The sequence below is a fragment of the Mus pahari genome, chromosome 6, assembly GCF_900095145.1.
Source record: "Mus pahari chromosome 6, PAHARI_EIJ_v1.1, whole genome shotgun sequence".
Classification (NCBI taxonomy): Eukaryota; Metazoa; Chordata; class Mammalia; order Rodentia; family Muridae; genus Mus; species Mus pahari.
This window is the reverse complement of record NC_034595.1, coordinates 19,709,093-19,733,481: the sequence shown is the minus strand read 5'-3', so window position 1 is coordinate 19,733,481 and position 24,389 is coordinate 19,709,093. Positions and strand designations below refer to the sequence as shown.

The 24,389-nt window shown below is 38.9% G+C and overlaps 1 protein-coding gene across 3 annotated transcripts in view; it reads left to right on the top strand.

Annotated features, from left to right (window-relative positions):
- The window catches only part of Astn2 (astrotactin 2), a 958,131-nt gene that overhangs the window by 422,865 nt on the left and 510,877 nt on the right, over window positions 1–24,389 (top strand). For 2 of the 3 annotated variants that reach the window (XM_021201332.2, XM_021201333.2), the window contains 3 exons: window positions 17,724–17,808; window positions 18,871–18,945; window positions 19,710–19,847. In XM_021201332.2, coding sequence (XP_021056991.1) covers window positions 17,724–17,808; window positions 18,871–18,945; window positions 19,710–19,847 — 298 coding nt within the window. The remainder of the gene's footprint in view (window positions 1–17,723; window positions 17,809–18,870; window positions 18,946–19,709; window positions 19,848–24,389) is intronic. The other variant, XM_029539608.1, reaches the window with a different exon arrangement.

The window sequence follows — 24,389 nt, the reverse complement described above, 5'->3', positions numbered from 1 at the left end:
AAGGACCATCCAGAGACAGCCCCATCTGGGGAGCTATCCCATAAACAGCCACCAAACCCAGACACTATTGCATATGCCAGCAAGATTTTGCTGACAGGACCCTGATATAGCTGTCTCATGTGAGGCTATGCCAGTGCCTGGCAAATACAGAAGTTGATGCTCATAGTCATTTATTAGATGGAACACAGGGTCCCCAATGGAGAAGCTAGAGAAAGTACCCAAGGAGCTGAAGGAGTCTGCATCCCTACAGGAAGAACAACAATATGAAGTAATCAGTACCCCCAGAGCTTGTGTCTCTATCTACATATGTAGCAGAAGATGGCCTAATAGGCCATCATTAGAAGGAATGGCCCTTGTTCTTGTGAAGATTATATGCCCCAGTACAGGGAAATGCCAGAGACAGAAAGTGGGTGGGTTGGGGAGCAGGGCAGGGGGATAGTATAGGGGACTTTCAGGATAGCATTTGAAATGTAAATGAAGAAAATATTTAATAAAAAAACACATGATCATCTTTTTAGATGCTGAGAAAGCATTTGACAAAGTCCAAAACCCGTTCATGATAAAAGTCTTGGAAAGATCAAGAATTCAAGGAATTTTATTTCTAGTAGATATTGTAGAGAGTCTAAGTTAGACAAGAATCTCTTGGACAAAGGACTTACAAAATGAGGCGATTTGAAAAAGTAAAATAAATCGACCCAATTGGATTAAGGACAAGCAGGGAGTGGGGAGGCAGAACTATATTTGGTTTAAAAGTGTTGTGGAATGTTATTGTGCAAGAGGATCGTGGTCTTTTAAAAAAAAGGGTGATCTGGGTCAAAGATGAGGTCATGAAATTACAGAGAGGCTACAACAGCATGCAATAAGCTTGACTGTTCAAAAATTGAGAACAAGAAGGTTACAATGTTCTAAAAAAGGCACTGTAAGTTTTCCTTATAGAGAAATTTCCAGTATGACTGAAAGTCAAGACAATATTACCTCTGAACTTGAAAACTGTTAAATTTCACATTGCCAAGTATCATATAAGAAGGTGGCCTGCAATATCTCTTTCAGCCATTCTGGAGTGATTAAAAGTAGGATCATAGATATATAACATTTGACATTTAAATTAGATACTGTTTTATTTTATCCAAGTACATCTAAAAAATTTTTTCAGCTACTGACATTTGTTTATGCCCCACTATTTAAAAGAATAAAGCCTGTCATCCTAATATATTGGCAGAATTTCACAATAAAGTGTTTATTAACAAAAGGTTGGAAATGGGTTAATACTTAGCTGAGATAGATGGCTTCTAGGATGCATAGCTATCATACAAATTGTTTGATACCTGCTAATAATGTTTAGTTAATTACACTTATTAACATGACATAGGCTCTTCTGCATTCTCTCTGCATAGAATTGTCCACCTTCCACTACCTTCACTTTTTACATGTGTTCTTCTTCTGTTGCTTCATTAACATTACCCTTTGCATTTCAGATGAATGCTACATCCTCAGCCTTCTAGATTAGGCTCCTCGCCTGTGTTCAGTACTCTAGCACTCTGTTTTTCTTTCATAGCAAGCTGTATGAATGGTGCACACTGAGGTGTAAGTAATTATGCGTCTTAGCCTCTTTCAGGTCCTTCATAGATATCTCAGTTAATAGCTTAATAACTGTCATGAATATACAACCTTGCAATCATATTATAATCAAATCAAACCTTTACAAATATATTAGTAATATATCCACGAAGAAAATGCTGAAAGTAATTACCAAACTGTACTGTAAACTTGGTTGAGGCTTCATGTTAACAATATTAGATGTGAAAATGTATATATTTGAATTGATGTAAAGATACATTGTTATCATCATTTCATAACTGAAAACGTTAAATCGTGGTGGAGTTTAAATCTTATTCCAAAGTCAGGAACCACAAGCCCATGTTATCAAATGCAATTACAACCTGTAATTATGCATTTATTTGTTCCATTTCATATTTAATTACTACTTGTCTAAGGAACAGCATGCTGTATAAATGTCAGAACTCTGTCATTGTTCACTGCTTTATTCCCAAACCCATATCGCAATGTATCAAATCTTTAATGTTTAATAATACTAGAATTAATACAAATAAGATGACATACTGAATTAGAGACCAATCTCATGAAATTCACTCTTATATTTGCACATACATCATGGCATATACGTGTACATGTCAGTTTTTCTCTTCAGGACTCTATTGATGTACATTAGAATCCTAGTGGATGATGATCTTTGTCTTTAGATGAACTTTAGGGACTCCTGGTCTTGGAGCTCAGACACCAGGAAACTGGGACCAGCCCAGGGTTCTACCTTTAATATAGCTGTGAGGATCTAGACTGCATGCTGTGCGTCTACATATTCAGGAGTCAAATCCCAGCCCCATCCACGTTCTTCTGCAGTACTTGGATGTTTGGGGCACCCTTTCTGTACTCCTGTTTTTCCTTCCAATGAAACAGAAGTAGTAAGATAAACAGCCCTCAGAGGCTTATTATGAGGATTAAACTAGATAAAGTGCATTAAACACTTTGCACGTGAGCCTTGAAAGCAAACCAAAGCAAAGTTTATTATTACAGCTGTGGTAGTGATATGAACATGGAATGAATGAAATAATCATTACAGGATCCTGCAGAAAAGCACAGTTTACCCTGAGTTCTCGCCATCACAAGTGGCTTCTAAAGTAGTAAGAAAGAGGGACAAAGGTGGGAGGTGTATCAGAAGAATGATTATAATAGAGTTCCATTGTGTGATGGTAGCTAGTAGATACCAATAACATTTAAATTAACATGCAAGTTTATTGCAATGAAATAAAATTAAAGGTTCATCCCCATTGGCTGCATTTCCATGTTTGAAGAGCTGCATAAGCACATGTGGCCAGTGCCTCCCATGCTGGAGAACTCAGATATACAGCATGGGATTACTGCAGCAAGTTCACTTAATGCTGTGAAAGGATAAATATCAGAATTATATTTTGGTCTATATTCCCTTGCATTGAAAATGTTTTTATTTTCAGTGACAATACCATGAGAGGAACTGTATTGTTTAATGGGATTCTCCATGAAACTGGGTAAAAACGTGAACTAGACCAAGGCCTGGCATTGCAGTATCTGCAAACTATATCCCACTGGCTAACTGATATTTAATATGAATAAAGTTTTATTGAAACTTGACCACTCTGAACAATTATTACATTGAACTGTGAAAATAAAGCTAAACAGTCACAACCCTATAGCTTGCAAACCCTAAGACATTTTCTATGTTCCTATTTCTAGAGAAAAAAAAATAAAAATGACATATTATCTGTCTAAGGAATTGGTTCAGTTTTTTTGACAGCAAAAGTGAATCACTCTTTGGGTGTTATTTATTCAGTCATGCATTTGTTTATTTAACAGTCAGTGGATATTTATGAAGTGCCTTTGTGGAAGCAGGATAGAGGTTTGGATAAAATGAACAAAATATAAAACTTCTGACATCATGGAGCTCACAATTCATGGTGCAAGGAGGCAGATGAGAATGAGAATATATATATATATATATATATATATATATATATATATATATATATATATATGTAATAAATAAAGTGCATCAAATGCTGGAAGGACATGGTAATGATGATAAATCTGCATTGCATGTCCATGTGCACACATGTGTGGTGTGTGTGTGTGTGTGTGTGTGTGTGGTGTGTATGCATGTACAGTGAAGAGGAAAGAGGGTTGCATATTGTCAAGGTGGGTTTTATAGAATAGTTGAGAGAGTAAAGCTTGGTATGCAAATGCCCTGGAAAACCATTATTTCTGTGGATGTATGAGCAAGTGTAAAAGCTTCCAGCAGAGACTGAGCTGCACATTTACAAGGAAAATGGTCAAAAGTGTACTCTTCTGCACGGGAGGCTAAGAAGTGTTAGAAGATGGGATGAAGGCTTAAACAAGAGTTTTATATCCATCTGCTTGCTTGCTTTCACCCTGAATGCAAGTCTTGAGCCACTGGAGCATGCTGAGCAGAGGAAAAGACATTGCCTAGCTTATATTTTAAAATGATTATTAAACTACCCACTATAGAGAAAAAAACTTTAAGGAATAGAGGCAGGAGTAGCGAGACCAGCGGGAAGCCCAGTGTGAGGATACAGGCCACAGATGAAAGTGGCTTCCATTAGGTATTAACAGGATTTGTGAGAAGAAATGATCAGAATCCAAACACTGCCTTTCATTCATTGTTTCTTTTGTTTAGTGAGCACCAAATACATGTCAGTCAATGTGCTCAGGAGTGGACGTAACAAGCTAAAGTAGCGAAAGAGCGCCATGGAGGTACCAGAAAACAGATTTCATGGTTTGACATCAAAATGGGGGAATCTGTTGGTTATGACTCCAATATGTGTAAAAGCTCTAGTCCCAGATTTCATGCTGTGTTTGAAGATAAAACCAAGGAGAAGATGACACCAAAGTCTTTTGTCAAGCTGAAAAGAGAAATACTGAAATAAGTAAAAAAAAGTTAGGGCTGACCAGAGCTTTGGTGTCCATAGTTAGATAAGGATGGGAACCGGAGTGTTGAATATGATGTATGCTGCGATCTTGCACTTGCACAATCACTGCTCTCTTCTTAATGTTAGACAGGTAACCATTACAACTACTACAGCTATTACAACAGGTGGATATTTCATTTATTGCAACAATGGGCACATCTTGCCTGTGATGTCAATAGAGGAGCATATTGGCTCTCTGGCAGAATAAGACTGGTGAAGGCAATGCTCCCCTAGCAGCCTGTATAGCAACATTAAGTATGCTGAAAGGTATCCAGCAGAGGAAAGTTTCTGGCTTAGCCAGATTTCTCTATGACCTGTGACCAGAGAATATAAAACAACAACAGCAACAATCTGTAAGGAAACCTCCTCATACATGGTCTACCCACTGGGGTGGGATTGGATGGAGGAATTGTGAATGGGTGGATACAGCTGCTCTCAGAAGCCACAGGCTATTCAGTGAAAATCTGTGCCAAGTAGAGACTAAGTTCCTATAAGCTGTTAATCATGGAAGACAATAAAGCTCTAGTATCAATACAACCATTTTGTATATTTTTTCCTAACACAGGAAGGTGGTGTTAGCTTTTCTCAACGCTTTAGAGGACAAGTCCCGAGAGGGTGTGTTCACAACATTCATTCCTGTTAAGCATTCCATCGCAGGATATTTAAGTCACGCTGTCTTCTACAAAATTCATGAATGTCTTTATTTCATAAGCTTTGATTCCCAACGTTGACTCAGTCACCAAGGATGGGCCATAAAGGAGATTACTGATAATCTAGCTGAGATGATGGTGGACTGTTTCGGTTTTGAAAGGCAGCAGGGACAAGATAGGAAGAGGCTATGAATTAAATCAGACAGAACTGGATCAAAAGCTTGTTTCTGCCCCTGACTATTGGCACATTCTCAAGCAAATCAATTTCCCCAGGACTCAACTGACTATTCTTTTTAATAAGGAAAAAGTGTTCACTTTTACTGTATTTTTCTAATGATTGTAATCAGTGTAAAGTATGTGGTGCATTCTATGGCAAATACATACATTAAGAAAGTACAAGTTATTAAATTAGGGGCAAAACAGACTCCCCATAGTTGTCAATGATTAACCCACAAAAGATTTAATCATGATGGAGCGAAAGAAACAATGACAGATTTCTGAGCATAAGGGAACACCTAGAAGCTGCTTAAAACAGCACTTAGCAATAGCATGAGCTTTCTCTGGGGATCTGATTCTATCTGTAGGGGTCCTGCCCATTGCTCCACATTATCCTCTCCCCTTTCAATTGACTTCAGGCTGCTTTTGTATAGTTAAGGTGTGTGTGTGTGTGTGTGTGTGTGTGTGTGTCTGTAAGCACACAATGCATGTAGCAGCCTATTAGTTATGTTGTTGAATGGCCTCTTTAAAGAACTTCCCTAAATGGGTTTGGGCTTATATTGGACAATGGTGGAAAAGGTGTGGACTTATATGGCCTCACTATGAGTCTTGATCAGGACATAGTAATCAGTAATATGGTACACCGGATCAGTCAGGGAGCCCAGATGGCTTTGCTCTGTGCAGTAGAACAGCCTGTGGCAACCTCTCATTGAAAATAAATGGATAGGACAGGAAAGCCAGATTCTAGTAAAGCCCAGTATGGGGTACTTGGACACATGTTGCTTGATTTAATGAACCATGATGATTGTCCATCATATACAAGGAAATGTACAATAAAACCTTTTGTGAAAGAATGTGTGCCCTAGTAGTTAAAACTGAAGCATTTCACAATTTGATCGTTGAAGGAAAAGAATGGACTAGAGACTGTCGTGTCCATGGCTTAAGGGAGATGGGGGATGTAAGGAGAGTATGATAGGTAGAAAAGAAAAGGAGGTGAGGTATGGAGGACAGGAAGGGAGGGAAGGATGAAGGGAAGGAGAAAGAGAGGAGGGATGGAGAGAGGAAAATTCATGATTGACAGAAAGAATGAGATTAATATGATGTGGCTCTATTCCTAGTTCCAGTAGCTCAATGTGCAGTATTTCATTTAATCTTTGCATCATCACCTGAAGTAGAATACTTTTTGTAACTTATTTGTGAATAAGGAAACTTTGGTGGTTCTACATGTTTAATATGCACTTCTCTGATTCAAATCTCAAGTTTATCTCATAGAATAGTGCTATGAAAAACAGCCAAAGAGGAAGACAATACAGAAAATGTGTGTGTTTATATACATACATACATACATTACATATATACATACATACATACACACACATGCATACATATGTATATATATATGTGTATATATATATATATATATATATATATATATGCACAAAGAGAGAGACAGAGAACAGAGAGAGATAAATTGAGAAGGACAATAGAGAGAGACAGAGAGAGACAGACAAGGAGAGAAAGAGACAGAGAGAGAGAACAGTGGCATAGAAGCCACATACCAGAGGGGAAAATGAGACAGTGGTAGAAATTGAATAAGAGCTAAAATTTAGACAAGAAAGTAAGAGAGAGCATTAGGCCAAACTCCAGTAAAGCCTACACTGAGATTATCAATGTGAGAATCAGTTGGGTTCAACAAAGTGCACATATTATGTGAAATGACACAGTATTCCAGATGCGGAGGACTAGCTCAGACAGCTCTCTGGTTTCTTTGGGAAGTCAGATCTATATTTACCGTCTGCCTACAATGAAAATGGAGGTCACCTTGAGGTTCTCCTACAACAGAGACCTAGCAGAGCTAGCTGCCTGTGGCTCCTCCATATTCCCCATGTGATGGTGAGATAAATACTGAGCTTGTGTGTTACTTAGAATCCTTTGATTCCCAGCATCTAAAATCCCCCTGAGTCTCTCGCCTGCCATGTTTTGTTATATCACTAGCATGGGCTTGACATGTAGGAATGATGATTTGCAGAAATTATTCTATTAAACTCAATAGTCATTTTGTTTTGACTGTATACATGTAATCTGATTCTATAGATTAAGATTGTTGATACTTGGAGTTGGGGAGAGATAAATCAATAAGTAACTCCATGACTCTTTCTCTCTCTTGCTCTCTCTCTATTTGAAGTGAACAATCCTTTTGCAAAATGAGTAATTACCATTAACTCAATTTAATTTGTATATTTCACTTTGCTCTTTCTCCTTGTGTTCATGAAGGCAACAACTGCATTATTAATCATCATGTGCTCTGACTAGCTTGAGTATATATTTTATCCTTACAGTATCCTCATGAATTGGAGAGGACAGAGTTTTTGTTTCCCATCTGTTAGAGGAGAATAATGAATCTCAGAGGGGTTAAATAGCTTGAAGGAGGCCACCAAGCAGTGTACAGGAAAACATCTCAGTGATCCTGTTTCACTGATGTCTATATTGCTTCCATTGAAGCCTTTAAGATCCTGTAAAAGTACAGTGGATGACCAAGAGGGGTTGTCATGGTCACTTGCATGTGTTCAGCTCTTTTATCTTTTATATTATGATATGGTGTTCTTTTTCTATAATCGTGTGAATTGAAGTCCTATCCATGTTGATTCTCACTGTGGAAACTGAGTCCAAGTTAAATACCCAAGGATTTCCATTTCCTCTGCCTTCTGAAAACCCTAACACCATTTGCTCCTGCTCGTAAGATATTTCTGCAAGATAAGAGTAACGAGACTTGGTCATTTGAAAGGAGTCTTTTAACATTTTCTTTTAAATTATAATCAAATGAATAAGACTGAAAGCCATGGTCATGAAGGACATTTGTATAATCACTGCCTCTAACAATAATAATGACTAGTCCAAGCAATATTTACAGTGCACTGGATGAACAATCTTCATTTTGGTGAATGAGTAGAACAGGGATGATTAACTTGTAAATTAGGGCTCTAAATCTAGGTAGGAGGTAATTGATTTTACAAAATCAAGAAGCTGATGTGTTCAAACCCTAGTCTGACCCCTGGCCTGGCTTCTTCAAACGGCCCCCTTTCTGCTCACTGTTCTTACAATGAGCATATGAAAGCGACTTTTTTTTGAAGACCCAGAGATTCCCAAGTTCTGGCTCCCTATCTTCCCAAAACCAAGCAAAGATTCTTTAGCATGAATCAAGTCCAGCACCATTGTATCCCACTGACCTGAGAAAAACAACCTGGCTCACTTTATATTTATTCTGTGACATGCCTTTCCTCTGCTTTGCTTGGAATAGAAGTCTCGTGCTTCTTATGGGAGAAAAAAAGAAAAGGATTACCTAGCATTGCATCACAGGCTCTGAAGCCAGGCCTTCAGGAATCTAATAGTGCCTCTTCAGTCTTGCATCATCTTGTCCTCTGCAAAAGCCTTTACTTAACCCATTCTAACATCAATTTTGCCGTCTATAAGATAGTTATCATTAAAACCTATCTCATAGGGTCATTTCAGTGTGGGCATGGACTAGAAGCAAGCATGCAGAGATTCTAACACTACGTATGAGGCATTGACCTTTCCATGTGTCTTTCCATCCTCCATCATTACAGTGGTTCTTTTCTTATAGAAACACTCCGAGAAGTTGAGGGAGGTGGGGAGAGAGGGAGGGAGGGAGGGAAGTAGTGAGGGAGAGAGAGAGAGAGAGAGAGAGAGAGAGAGAGAGAGAGAGAGAGAGAGAGAGAGAGAGAGAGAGAGAGAGAGAGAGAGAGAGAGAGAGAGTCTAGGCTCCTTTCTATGACTCTTTGCATACCCTTTACTTTCAACTCACAGCACACATATCTTGTACTGGTGATGTCCATTCCACCTATTCCCTGAAGACAGAAGAACGAGTGGCTCCATCTCTAAGTCCACATCCCACCCATACCAAGTTCAGGTAACCAGTAAAGGCAATCACAACCACAGCCATAGTGACGAAGTCTTAACTTTGGAACAGGTACGAGACAGTCTACGTGAGGAGGAGAAAGAAAGGCATGTACCACAGAAGGAAGTTTGAGAGGGGAGCTGTAGCCATAGAGATGGAAAGTTATCAAACCCAGGAGGAAATTTAGTCCCACCTGGACCATAACTCTTTTGATGCTCTCAGTGTTAGCAGCAGGAATAATGACATCATTTCCATTACTGAGAAATGTCTATGTTCCGGAGAGTGTAGCAATAGTTTATTGTGTCATATACAATACTTTTGAGAAGTAAAATTGGTTTAGCATGCTTATTTTCCCAAGAAGTATACCAATTTTGTGAGGGATAGCTCAGCAGTCAAGAGACTGCACAGACTACCGAAATTTCATTCCCAGAACCCAGTTCTGGGGACCCACACAAAACTTTAGCTCCTGGAATTTTATAGGGCCTCTTCTGGCATCTGTAGATGCTTGTAAGGAATGTACATACATTGTCTCAAACATACATACACATGAATGAAATAAATCTCTGCACTTATTTCAGCAGCATATATACTAAAATTGGAACAATAAAGAGATTATTATTATGATCCAGGTACAATGATGGCACAAATTCATAAATCAATGTATATTTTGCATCATTTATTGTGAATGTTGCCAGTCAAAACACTACTGTGAGATTTGGAGAGGCCATTGCCAAGAACCTCTGTAGTAAGTGGCAGGCAACACTTGCCCCTTAGTCACAGCCTTCAAGAATCTCAACATTACAGTTGAGTCACTTTTAAGTTCCTTGAATAATTGTATTTGAACCTGAATACTTGTTTTAAAAGAAGAAAAAAGAAAAAAAGGTACAAAGAAAGGAAATAAAATAAAAAAGCACCTAGACAAAAGTTTAGCAAGTTAGAGATAAATATTCAGTATCCAAGTGCCTTGGCTCCCAGGCCAACTTCCTTCTGCCTCACCAGGGTGTGTCTTCTGGCTCTCCATCCATCCCAGTTCATCTGAGAAACACAGAGGAAGGGATACAAGAGTCAGGGAGGGAAAGTTGTAGTGACCACAGTTCTCTGCCTGTTTGGTGTCTTGTGTACATCAGTTAAACTCATATCCTTCCTAATTATGAGAGATGTCCACTCAGCATACTTCCCAGACTGTTGGTAACAGACCCCCACCCCCACCCCACCCCAATTCTGTCTGCCTTCTCAGTATACTCCACCTTTGAGGGAGACTTCTTTTTCCTCTTTTGACAGTAATATGCAAGACAATTTTTGTGTTAGTTACTCACAACTGGATGAGGCTAGAAAAAGAGATTGAAGCAAGTGAAGAGGCTAAGCCATGGGTCATGGGAAATTATCCATTGTGGCTGGTAGTTTCTCAGCAACCCAGATCACTTTACATAAGTCTGCTGCAAGGACATAACCAATGATAATTAGACCAGATCAACCCATGCACCTGGAACCTAATTAAAATGTCCTAGGAGGCCTACAGATAAGTGACAATGGAGAGCCAGCATCTAAAATGCAGGTTTACAATTTTGTCTTCAGTGATTTTGAAATTTACAAGACTGAAATCTTGTTGACATTATAAAGAAAGAGCAGTTCTTAATGACACCCATTCAAAGCTGATCAGTAGGATGTCTCACGGCATTGATCGAGAAACTAGAATCCCAAGGACTAAGAGACCTGCCCCAGGTAGAACAGCCATTTGCCTGAGCAACACCTAAATAGCAAGTCTATCCAGAGCTCCTAATGGTACTCTATTTTTGGTTTATTCCAGCCATATTTCTCAGTGAACCAAATCCAGCCCACGTTCCCAAACAGCTCCATCATCCCTACTCACTCACTAACAGGACAGATGCCTTGCCATTAAGAAACAAAACCAGATTATGTAATCAGACCAAAATTTGGCCACGTTAAGAAGGGTGTTTTGGATCTGTGAATTCTACCTTCTCACTTTACAGATGTAAATACTAAAGGAGACAGAGAAAAAGTGATTTGCAGGGGGAAACAATGCTTTTAAATGTAATCCTTGAATGGCACTGGTAATATTGAAAGCAGCTGTAATCATTTCAGTCCTTTTAAATAATCACATCTCCACTTAAGTTTCTTTCGCTTCTTATACTTTCTCAACCTCTGTTCTCCCTTTCTTTGATCCATTCTTCTAGTATCCAGACTGTAGTTTTCTTAAGGAGTGGGATTAAGACAACTTTGGGAGTGTTGAAATGCCTCAGTGAATAAGAGCATTTGATGCATAATCATGAGGACTTTCATCCAGACTCCAGCACCAATGTAACAATCCAGACATCCCATCCCATTCATATCTTTAACGCCTGCTCCAAAGAAGCAGAGATAGGAATGTTTCTGAGACTTGCTGACTTTCCCCATCCATGAGAAACACAGAAGCCCCGTGAATAGGGAACACTGCAGAAAAAATGGGGCATGCAATGATATATATCAGTTACATTCCATTACTCTATGCAACAATCTGGCTGACCCTCAGTAATGTCAATCCTTCCTTACCCCTCTATCCTGTATCTGACTCTGGAACAGGTCACAGAGCCATAGGGCAAAGAGATCCTAGTTGCAGTTATAACAGGAAAGCATGCCATGTTCCATGCCCTGAGACACCAGGGAGTTGTATTTCTAAGCAACAGGGACACAAAGAGTAAATAGGAAAGTGAACAGTAAGGAGCTCCCCTGGTCTGTGATGATAAGCGATGACTGAGCTGCAAGCAAGTGAAAATGGAATCATAAGAGGATGACAAGGAGGGAGGATGGGAGTCAGAATACTAGGCTGATGAAAAAGATTGTACATATCCAGCATCCTCCTAAGACAACAATCAGAGCAGCCTTCTGCTATGCCCTGAATTTGTCTGTGCCTCCTTCAACAGGAGATGCTGCAGACAAGAAAGATAACTGGCACCAGGCTTCTGAAAAGATGGAGAAGAGTCATGGAGATTGTTTCCTTTGACATGCCAAACCCCTATACATAGAAAATAAAAACAAACAAATGAAGAACAGCAAGACTACAGTGTCTTTGACTTTTCAAAGCCATACTTTGTGCTAAGTATGTTTTTCTTCTACTAAAACAAGATTTCAAATGGGCCTCTCCCACTCAGGAGCAACAAGAACTCAAGGATATGTAATAGTTGTTGAACAACAATAAATGTGCCAAAGACCGTGCTAAGGGGTTTTAAAACTATGTTTCTCGAAATTTCCAGCTGACACTTGGTCTCAGTCTTATTATATGTAAGTAAAAGGCCCCAGAGAGAGAAACAACTTACACCACTTCTAGTAGCAGATGCAGGATTTGAATCAAGAACTGGAATCTTCCAGGGTCAACCACTTTACCAGCCCATTGGCCCTATATAATTAAGGGAAAAGCACTGTTCACTTTAAAGTGCTTTAGATAAAATAAATTCAGTTGCTCGCCATCAGTGGGCTTCTGTTGTTTCTGCATAAGAGTTTATGAAGGGAGGATATATGCAGCATAAAGTGAGAGCGCTGTAAATAAGGCGTAAGAGACAAGAGTAAATATTTTAAAGCCAACACAGCTCATCTGTAGCTGGCAATACTGAGTTCTAGTAACTAGCATGATGGAAATTTTCTTAATTGAATTCCCTTATGGGAACCACTTTAATGAAGAGATTAAACATTTTTTAGGTCTGCATTATTAACCACATACAAATGTGTGTTTTTAATGTGCTTAAGGATATTTCAAATTCATTTTACCTTTTTAATAATACCTGCTTGGAAATGTAATATCCTCATTATAGGAAATTCAGAAATGTCAGAGGAGTAAAAAGGGTAAAAGTTTCCTTCAAATGGTTTTAATATGCACTAAAGGATTATACTGCCAAACCTGACTAAAGTGCCCTGGTGGCTCTGGCAGACAAAAGACTTAAGACCAAACCTTGGCTACCCCAGAGACTAGTCCAGATATTTGGCACAACCCCTTTAACTTTTGAACCTTGACTTCCTCTTTTGAAAAATGAAGGTGCGAAGGTCTGAACTGAAGGATCTTTAAGGGCTTTATCTGCTCTGATGTATAATAGAATTCTATTTTGGACAATTCCTCAGCTCAAGTTCACAACGACTGCTTTGCTGGCAATTACCTGTCATGAGTAGGTTTTCCCACTGGTATTCTCAGTAAAATCATCCTGAATTCATGAGTATTATATTTATATGTTCAGTAGTCCTTCCTTCCTTCCTTCCTTCCTTCCTTCCTTCCTTCCTTCCTTTCTTCCTTCCTTCCTTCATTTCTTCCCTCTGTCCATTTATTCAGCAATTAACCTGTCTTATATAAGTTATTGGTCTATTTTATTATGATTCAAGGTATTTGATAAAACTCTAATAAAAAAAAGAAGACAAAACCAAAACAACAAAAAAAATCTAAAAAACATTAAGTTTAGTGTGAAAACTGCCAAATAAAAAATTGGTATCCCTTTATGAATTGTCTTTAGTATCTAGTCATTAAATACTTCCATGGATGTGGTGTCATATTTTAGGTCCTGGAATGCAGCCCTAACAAGAGAAGTGAATTATGTCTGTTAAGGAATGTTCACACTGATGATAGATGCAAAGGTGAACAGGTCTTTCCAATCAGCATGTGTCCCCGCAGAGCTACTCTTGAGAGCCTGTCATGGAGAGGCAGAGTGGGGAAACGTACCTACCCAGGGAAGGGGTAAATAACCCTTAGTTCTAGCTGCCAAAGGCTTGTCATCTAACAAGAAGGAAATGCTTAGTTGCAAACAGAGGAGAATTCGCTGTATCAGCAAATAGGAACAAGCAGTCAATAAAGCCAATAGCTATGGCACTGATGGAGACATGGCCAGAGACACCCACACCACTGCTAAGAGCGATCAGTGCCAAGGCTAAAACAAATTGTCCAGAGAGCAGAGGTTAGGGTTTTGGAAAGGCAAAGCAAAAATGTCTAAATCTTGGTGTTCAGAATTGATAAACGTTTAATTCAACCCTCAACTTTATATCTGGAAAAACTAATGTTCATGGGAGAAAAGAAAGGGAAAATACTTGTATCTTTAGAGTGTATGTGGGCACTACCAGGGACCATCTTAGAAGCTAAAGAGGAGGAAAGGAATAGGTTGACCATTGACTCCTGCCTACCTAAGATACAGCCTCTATTCTTCTCTACCTTCATCTGTTCTGTAAATAGTAATATCATCTCAGTCCCAGTGTATAGGTGAAAAAATTGAGGCCAAAGAGATAAAGCAGACTCTAACTTCCTCTGTTTCCCTAATCACACAACTAGACAGCGTTACAATCTGGTCTGTCTGCCTGTTCCCAGTCCTGTGGGGTTTGCCTTCTGCCTACTTCTATTCTCTAGGCAGCTCTACGAAAGCCCCTGGGGTGACTGATTCTCATTTGCAAGATACATATTTGTTGTATAATGAGTGACAGTAATTAATGATCCATCTGAATCAAGGAAAACTTGTTTAGTAAGCACACCAGGAGGAGGGAGAAAAATATAGCAGTGCCCTTTCACTGAACAAACTTCTCACTGTCACCAAGATTCCCCCAGCAGACATGGGAAGGGGGAATGAGCAGAGCCCTTTACTGAACAATCACTGATAGGCTAGGAGAAACCAAAGGAGCCTTCTCCTTGCTTACCTTAGCATGACTTCCTTTCCTTTGCTAAGAGAAACTCTTTTACCTCTCCTGTTATGAATCACGAGGTCTGTGTCTTTTGGCAGATCATAAATCAGTTTTGGGAGTCTCGAGGACAAATCCTGGGACTTTTAATCTTTAATATTAGACATGTTTAAAGTGGTGAATATTTCATGAAGGGGCTGTTGCATTTTAACACATCATTAGCAAGTCCTGCCCCTCCCCCACTGGTAAATTACTGCTATCCAAATTCAAGGCTCTCAGCTCTTTGAGTCAATTTTCCTTTCCTCCTGCAAGAACCAGTTTATTGGAACACACATACAGCATATGCACTCAGCGAACCACCCCAGTAATGAAGGTTGGGGGAAGCTTATAGAAAACATTACTGCCTGCAAGAAGACCCCCTAATAATCTGCCACCTGCTCAGTGGAAAGGAAAAGTAGATATCTTTATTCACTTTCTCTGCTGTCTTTCAACCATCTCTTGAATATTTCAGATTCTACCCCTGATCCATTCTCTGACTCTGAATACCATCTTAGTACCTTTTCATTCTGACCAATATTTATGAAGTGCAGGCTGTCTTTCAAACACTTGCAAGGTGCTGGTCACACAAAGATTGAGACACATTCCAATTCATAGTGTGAGTTAAAGGTTTGCCTGGTCCTCTCAGAATGCATTCTGGAAGGTCAAATGTATAACATTCAGGGCTCCTTGTTGAAAAGAGAAAGCTTACTGGATAAATATAAACATTTTGAAACAAGTAGTTCTGGGAAGAGTTTCACAGTCTGTTATCATGTAAAATCTTGTTTATGTGGTTTATACAACATTAAAAAAATAATCCATAGGATGTATAGTAGGTATAGATGGCTACCTGTAACCATGGTGACCTGAATTCAATACCCAAAACCCCTACAGCAGAACAAAAGAATTGGCTGATTCCTTCACCTGTGACTGTCACCATAAATAAACAAACAAAAAATACTTAAAGACTGAATTCACAATTTCTATTTCATAGAGGTTGAGCTTGTTAGCATATCTACTTGGAGACTCAGCATCCTCTTCAATGAAATAAGCATGACAGGAAGACTTGCTTTTCTTGAGGCCAGTTGAAATAAATCTACCTGGCCAAAAGAGATGCTTTGTGGACTCTTCCCAGTATCCTCAACTTTCAAATGTGATTTCTCAGTGTCTGCCTGCTCCCAGCCTGATATTCTCTCTCTCTCTCTCTCTCCCTCTCTCTCTCTCTCTCTCTCTTCCTTTTTTTTAACTTTCAAGAAGATTCAAAAGATGAAACGCTAACAAAAATTAAAACCTAAAACAGAAAAGTCCCTAAATCTTCCATGTTAAATAATGCATATCCCTTACCATGCTGTGAGAAGTTTGGATCATGACAAGTAGAATGTCTATGATTCACCAAAAGATGTGAGTGAAGGCAATCAGACATCAGGAGCCAGGAAATTTGTTAAACATAGCTGATAGTTAATTGCTCATTGGACTGGGACTGAGTCTCCTTTAGGCAGCAGGCTACGCTTGGGCAGTTTCTAATGTTTCTGAGATGAACATCACAGAACGATATTTCCACACCCTTTTGGACCACCAAGTTGTCCTTTATCTCAGTGTAAGTATGGGTGATAGAACCTAAGTCAAGTGCTTTCACATTGAGCTCCAGCTCCAGCCATGCAATTTTCTCAAAATAAGGCTGGGAGAGAATTATGTGCATCATCCACATGGAGAATCACCCCACTGAGTGTACTGTATCCCCTAAATTTATTTTTTTATAGAATATATTTTTGGCAAAGCATCTGTCAACATTTTACAAATATACCTTTGGTGGAAAATAACGAATTTAACATTAAAACTTCACACTTCCAGAAATGCACTGAGCAGCCGTCATAAGTATCTAGTGGAACCTTCTGCAAACACTTGTAGAATTATGAACTTTGGAAATAGACAAGGCACGCTGAAATGAACTTGGCAACAAGAGGACAAACTTTGCACAGTGTTGACTGGTTGGAGGCCCTCATGCAAACTCACACAGACATTGCTAGGGAAGAAAATAATGGGGCACAGGAGTGGGTAGGTAGATACAAGGAAGAAAGCACACAAGAGCTAAAGAACAAGACCAGAGCAGAAGAAAATGAAGAGAGCAAGGGAGAGATGAGGAGCTGTAAACAAACAAACAAAAGAGGTAAACTGCAGGCAACACACATTTTCCAAAAGAGAAAATCAAAAGTTTCTTGAGGGAAAGGAAAAAGGCTGGCTCATTGCACTTGAAAACATTGAATTTTCTACTTATACTTGTACAATGCATATATAATATCATACTATATAGACATGTATACATATAAATATGTAATCAAATATGTAGATATATTTTGGAAATAGATGCTCTTTTACTACTTGACTATTCCCAGTTTCCCTTATCAAACTGTAAACCCCATTAACCACTGTGTAATGTCTTATTTCCTATGTGTCTGTAGTGTAGAGCTGAGAGCTTCGGCTGAAGGTGTTCAGAATGTATCGGACGGACAGATGAATAGCTGAATGAAGAAATGAGCATATGCATAAACTCCGTGTTAACCACAGTAGTCAGTGGATCCTGGACCTTTTTTTTTTTTTTTTTTTTTTTTTTTTCATCAGTCCTTTCCAAAACTAGCAAGTTGATTACTTTTCCAGGAAAACAAGGGAAGCAAGAAATGGCGTATGTGTAGAGGTAATGTATCAAAACATGTTTCTTTTTGCTTCCAGGGGAGTGCAGTTGTCATGAAGGTTACGCCCCTGACCCAGTCCACAGACATCTATGTGTTCGCAGTGACTGGGGTCAAAGTGAAGGGTGAGTGACTCAGGACCTCTGGGCAGGGGAGTAAAACACACATTCATTTACATCCTGGTCTACAATTTGCAGAGAATAAGAAACTGCATAGTGTGAATTCCTAAATGAGATCATCTTCACTAAACCTCTTCCCAAAGGCTCTGGAAGAGGGACTAGAGAGATTATAAGAGCCAGAGAGATTATAAGATTATACAAACAACTCCTATCTTCTAGAACAACAGAATGACTTCTCCTATGAACTCACAAGAATTGTGATAGTATGTAAAAGACCTGAGCAAGGTCAAGCAAGACGAAATAGCATCATGGAATGGGGAAAAGTGGACATGAAGTCCCACCCATAACTGAGGAGATATTAGCATGTTTATAGCTTCTGATAGTTTTCTTAAATGGTAGGACCTCTGATAGGTCAGTCTCTCTCCACGGTAGGTCTCATTCCCAAAAGTATTTGATCAACACAAATTACACATGTTGGGTTAGCCAAAAGGGAGGCAGAGAGAGAATGTGAAGCTGGGTGGGTAGTTGAGCAAGAGTAGAAATTAGATGAGTTGAATATTATCAAAATACATTATATATGAGATTCTCCAATAATTAATAAAATATTATTTTAAATATAAATCAAAACACACTGTACACACTGCACACACACACACACACACACACACACACACACACACACCTCTGCATACATTCCAGTGAAGAGTGAGGTCTATTTCTGCTGCTGAATCACACTTGAGTACTAGTGTCACATGACTGATGAGGCTTCTAGAGATGAAGCACTGATGCTTCGCTCATACACAGAAACAGGAAATAATCAATAAGGTAGCGGAGGAGGAATTGGGTTTTTGAACATGAACTCAAAAATAGTCGAGTGAACTCAATGGAAGTGCTGAGTCCTCTGTAAAGTGCCTAAGACAGTCCTTTAAAGTGTGGACAGTCACCTCCAGCAGTTATTTCTATGGAATATTATTGTCTAGCTTCAGTAGAACCATTTGGCTGCTACTTACTTGAGACTAATGCTATGCCTTGTCTTCTTGCCTTTCTCTCCATGCGTGATTTCCTCAGACCTTGGCCTTATACAACACTGGAGAGGGGCTATGATCTGGTGACAGGAGAGCAAGCCCCCGAAAAGATTCTCAGGTGAGTTGACAGTCTTTCTGGGATATGATACAGGGGAAAGGATAAAGGGTACACAGAAGGTATGTTTGTGCAGTCTTAGAATGTTGATCCAGAGTCTCACTGAGCATAAAAGAACTCTCACTGGCACTGATGCAGTATTATGGCCCGGTTGCTATGGGAATCTGATTCCTGTTTGTCTGGTTTCTAGACTTATAGACACAGGTACTTAAACTAGAGAAGGCATTACAGATTATTCAGTCTACCCACATAAAAAATATTTTACAAGCCCAAACTCTCCTTTTATTACCTCTGCTTTTCACCTCTATGAAATTGTGCGTGAAACTTCTATATTTAACCAGATAAAGGCACACAGTGAATTAAGTTGCAGTACCAGGGAATGAAATGTTGGTTTGAATTGATTTAGAGTCCACACTCTTACCCTCTGTGCCAGACTGCTCCTTCTGACTCTTTATGGAACTCCTGCTGAGAGTCAGCACTGCAAGCAAGCAGAGCTGCAATAGTCCCTGTCTTCGTAGTGTCCACTCATTACTCATAAAAAAATAACAAGCTCCACAAGACAGTGTAAGGGCTGAATGATGCATAAACTTAAGAAGCAAACATCCGAATATGAGCAAATCTGGCTAACATTGTGCCTTGGGGAACATAGAGAATTTAAGTTGGGTGGAAAGATGAGAAAATGCCCCATAAGGGAGGGAAGGGGCCCACCTTTTTCTTTTACTCTCTGCTTCTCGGGGAGTTCCCCAATGGAAACTCTTACATTGCAGGTCTACTTTCAGCTTGGGCCAAGGCCTCTGGCTTCCGGTCAGCAAAAGCTTTGTGGTTCCACCGGTGGAGCTGTCCATCAACCCCCTGGCCAGCTGCAAGACTGATGTGCTCGTCACAGAAGACCCTGCGGATGTCAGGTAGGGAAGTCATCTTTAAGATCCTGTGTAGAAGACTTCTTGTAGCTGAGGAACTCCTTCTGTTTCAGAACCATGAGCACTCTGATGGAGTTCAGTAATGTTGATAGAGGGCTGGAAGATGAAAGAATGTTGTCAGATCCATCTGTTCTTAAATTCTAGAAGCACCTTCCATTGTTGCTCAGCACTGGCTTGTATTCTACCACCATGGTTCTCCTTATGGGATTGGATTCACACACACACAAAGTGGGATTTATCATGGATGAACTTATTATAAAATCACCATTAATTAACAGTATGTTGGAGAGTCTTGAAAGTTTAGAATGGGCTGTTTTCCATTGTGAGGATGGCATTCTGGAAAATCCACAGGATCTGAACACCCAATCTGTCAAACCCTTTGATCTTCGTTGATGAAATGGATGTGACTGCATTGCTCCTTTTGTGTCTTATACCTTGCAAACAACTTCCTTGCCAACTTCCTTTCCTTTCTTATAGTTAGTGGCTTATACATTATACTGTTCCATTATGTGGTGCATTTCTCAAGGTCAAAGAAAAGAACTTCCTTAGCTTTGTAATCCCCAGTTCATAGTACATATTGGACATCTACTAAATGTTTATTGATTTCATTAAGTCAGGGGTCTTAGATCTGATCCTAGTACAAGTCTGGATTTTTCTGGTGTAGACTTATTTCTCTGTCTCCAATTTGAGTAAAGGAAACCTTGTAGAAATTATGACGTAACCATAAATGAACTCTAGTCTTAACTATAAAAGCAGCTTGCTTACGGCTTACTGGTTTGTTAACTAAAATTAAAACCTGGCACTGATGACTACCTGTGACTATGATCCTATCACTCAACAATTGACACAGGTTTACTCTGAATTAAACTGTAGTGAACATGTTTTTGTTGTCTTCCAAGAAATCCTTGAGAGGTAACACTCAGTATCTGCTACATTTCACATGTAAGGATGAGACTAACATGCTTTTGAAGGGTATGCAGTTTTTAGAACAATGGTCTTTAAAAAAAATGATATAATATTGGGGCTGAAGAGATGGCTCAGCAGTTAAAAATGTTTTCTATTCTTCCAGGGGACACAAGTTCAATTGCAAGCACCCACATTATGTGATTTACAGATAGCTCTCTGGAACTACAAATTCAGAGGAATTCAACATCCTCTAGGGTCTTTGTAGGCGCCTGAACTCGTGTGCACGTGCCAACACATATGTACACATAATTAAAAATTTTAAAGAAACTTTAAAAAACTAATTAAGGTAATAAATGAATAGCATTTATAAAATGCAGAAGCAAGTTATTAAAAACTAAAGAACAAAAATATTTTCAAACATAAAAACTGATTCATTGTGGATTCCATTATTTTCACTTGTCTAAATATAGAACTGAAATAGCTAACATTTGAGGAAAGCTTGTTAAAGACTCTGGGCATTGCATATTGCAAAGCTAGAACAAGGTGCATCAAATAGAACCACTCTCGAGGAACTCTAATGATCTCAGTTGAAACCTTGTGAAAGACACTCTGCTTGTTTTCCACAAAGTTCTACATGGTTGACATTGTTCTCGGGTTTTTAATGAAGATCCACGTGTTAAGTGTTGCTGTGGGTGAGCAGCCAATTTTCACCATGTTTAAGCAATATGATGCAACCAATTCTTATTTTCTATGCTTCCAGGTCTTTGTAAAATTAAGATAGCATGCCTTTCCCATCAATTTTAATAATAGCTCATACCCAGTGATGGTAACCTGTGCACATAATCCTTTACCCATGCAACTATATTTTATCTTTATATCATCATCTAATGTAGCTAGGCTGTTATTTACATTCTATTTATAAACATTAAGCAGGCAGACAAAACATGAACTTAAGGCCTAGATTGTGTTCTTCTTTGGAAGTGATGAAGCCCAGTTTTAGTCTTTAATCAGCAAGAGCAGACAAAGGTTACAGTTTTTCCATGTGAAATGATTTGTACTAACTTAGTGGAGTTTTCCAAGCTACATTAATAAGCCTTGTTTAACATAGCATTGCCCAGGCAAGCATATCATTAGCATTTAAAGAATTAATAAGTTCCAGTCAGATAATATGTTAGAAATTAATAAATAATAGATGATAATTATAGATAGCCAATATCAGTGACATGGAATCACAGCAAAGAGATTAGAATGAAGACTGTGGCGATTGAAGCATGGGAGAGACAGAACTGCACATTACAGTAAGATTCCAGGAGTGACTTGATGGTGCATTGCAAGTTTGAGCTGGAATTCCAACCCTGTGATAAATTTGAGTGGCAAGTATGAGACCTTTCACAACCATATCTACAACAGCTGTGACCCACTGTGGTTGCTGAATTTACTATAGTTAATATTACCAATACATGGTGAGCAAAAAAAATGCTAAATACTAAGTATAAAAACTAAGCGTTCTAAATACTTTTCACAGGAATGTAAATTAGCTTGACCACTGTAGAAATCTGTCAAACAATATCTACTCATGTTGGATGTACAGATGCCTAATTATTGACTTCACCACTAAGTATTTATATAACAGAAACTTGTGTGTCTGTGTGTGTGTGTGTGTGTGTGTGTGTGTGTGTAATAGTACTGAAACACAGAATCCAGACCTAAAAGAATATACATGTTTTTAATAATGGTTTATACTATTAGGTTTACTGATTTGTAAAAAGCCCTTGTATTACTTTGGGTAATGGAAGGTTAATGCCTGAGGGCAGGTTGGAGGGCTTGTGCTGATGAAGTTTGACATTTTCCTCATAGCCGTGCTTTTATAGACATTTTCCCCAAATATCCTTCAAAGGACACATTGCTGCGAGAATCTTTTTATTTTGATTAAACATAAAGTTCAATGTTTAAAGTTACCAACCTGGGAGGCCAGCTGAACCAGCCCAGTTTGCAATTTCATTCCATCACCCTCTTGCATTCTAGATTTCCTGTGGTTCTATTTACCCTTGAGGACATCGAAGACAGGAGAAGCTTTGCTTTGCAATTGTTCTGTTTTCTGTTTGTTTTTACTGTTTTGTTCTTATAATGCACAATAAAGAGAGAAGATTAAATAGTCTAATAAAGTGCTGAACTTGACAATGATTAGCTCTCTAGAGACAATAATTATCATGCCTCTGATGGTAGCATAATGGATTTTCTCCTCTTTTACTTTTTAATTCTTTTCTCTTTCCCTTGCAAAAAGGGCGCATCCAATTGATGCGTTTTTAAATCAGCAGAGTCTTGGGATTGAGTGCTTGCACTAATCTTTGTGTCACAAGATTTAGGGAAGAATTTAAATGAGTATGTGCAGTCTCCTATGGTTTGCCAGGCCTGTGGCTTTATGGACATGGGCATCTCTATTAAATAAATAAAAAAAAAAATCATGTGTGGATAATCAGGATGCTTTGAGAGGTGAAAAGGAAAAAAACAAGTTGTTTTCAGAAGATAAAAAGAATGTTGGCTATTAAGTGGAAATTGTAGCAAAGGCCTGGCTGGGCAAAATCTAAGGGGGAAGGGAAAGATTTTAAGTCAGAGGGGTAAAAGGGTAAATGAAGAGAATCCTTTTCTGGAGGCCTCCTGTTCTTTAGCCTACTCCAGCACTATGCTGCTGACAATGAGAATTTCAGCACTCGAGACAAAGGTGGGGTAGTTAAATTTCATATGAATTCTTTTCTGTTCTTTGAAGAATGAGAACAGCTTGTACCTGGTGCCTCTTGTGTGCCAGGCACGGTGCCAGGCACCCTAGTGTTACAGACATGAAGAAGGCTTACCCCTGCTTTCAGAAGTCTCGTGGCTTAGCAAGGAGTGTGGAACAAGAGACTGACTTGAGAAAGAAAATAAAAGTTCCTTGTGGAGAGGGAAGCATGGCAAATAATGCTTCTTACTGCACACTGGGCCTTCTTCACAACTTCGCCTGGAGCTGGATCTTCTTATAAGAGAAATGTGAGAATAGCTATTGTAGTGAGAATAATAATCATCCACAAAGCCCAGCATTTGGAGCTCCTCAGTGATTTTTCTATGATCTCAATCAATGAAAATGAAATTGTGAAGTGCTGTTAATTCCTGAACAATGTTGAGAGAACAATGGGACATCAGGATGCAAGCTAACGTCGCACACTTGGTGACGTTTTCACGGTGAGTTCTTTCTGAACAGAATTAACAATTCCTTCTTGTGCTTTTGCCCTTCAATTCCATGCCCTGAGGATTTATTGAACACTTATTATTTAGAGGGCTGTCTAGTGAAATACAAAACATACAGCAAGAATTTCAATGTATTAGATGAGACAAAAGCCACAAACAAAAATGTAACTTGTGATATTCAAAAAGAAGGGGAATTTCCAGATAGAAAGAAAACACAATGCTAGATATGGTCAAGACACATCTAGAGGTTAAAAGGTGGTTTTTACAAACATGTAAATCTCTGAGTTAAATATTCAAGATGTCAATTGGTCACTCACTGGTCTAAGATTTCCTGGAAACCTGTTAGAAACACAGAGTCTCACAGTTATGTACGATAGATTGACAGTGGTACCAAAAGGT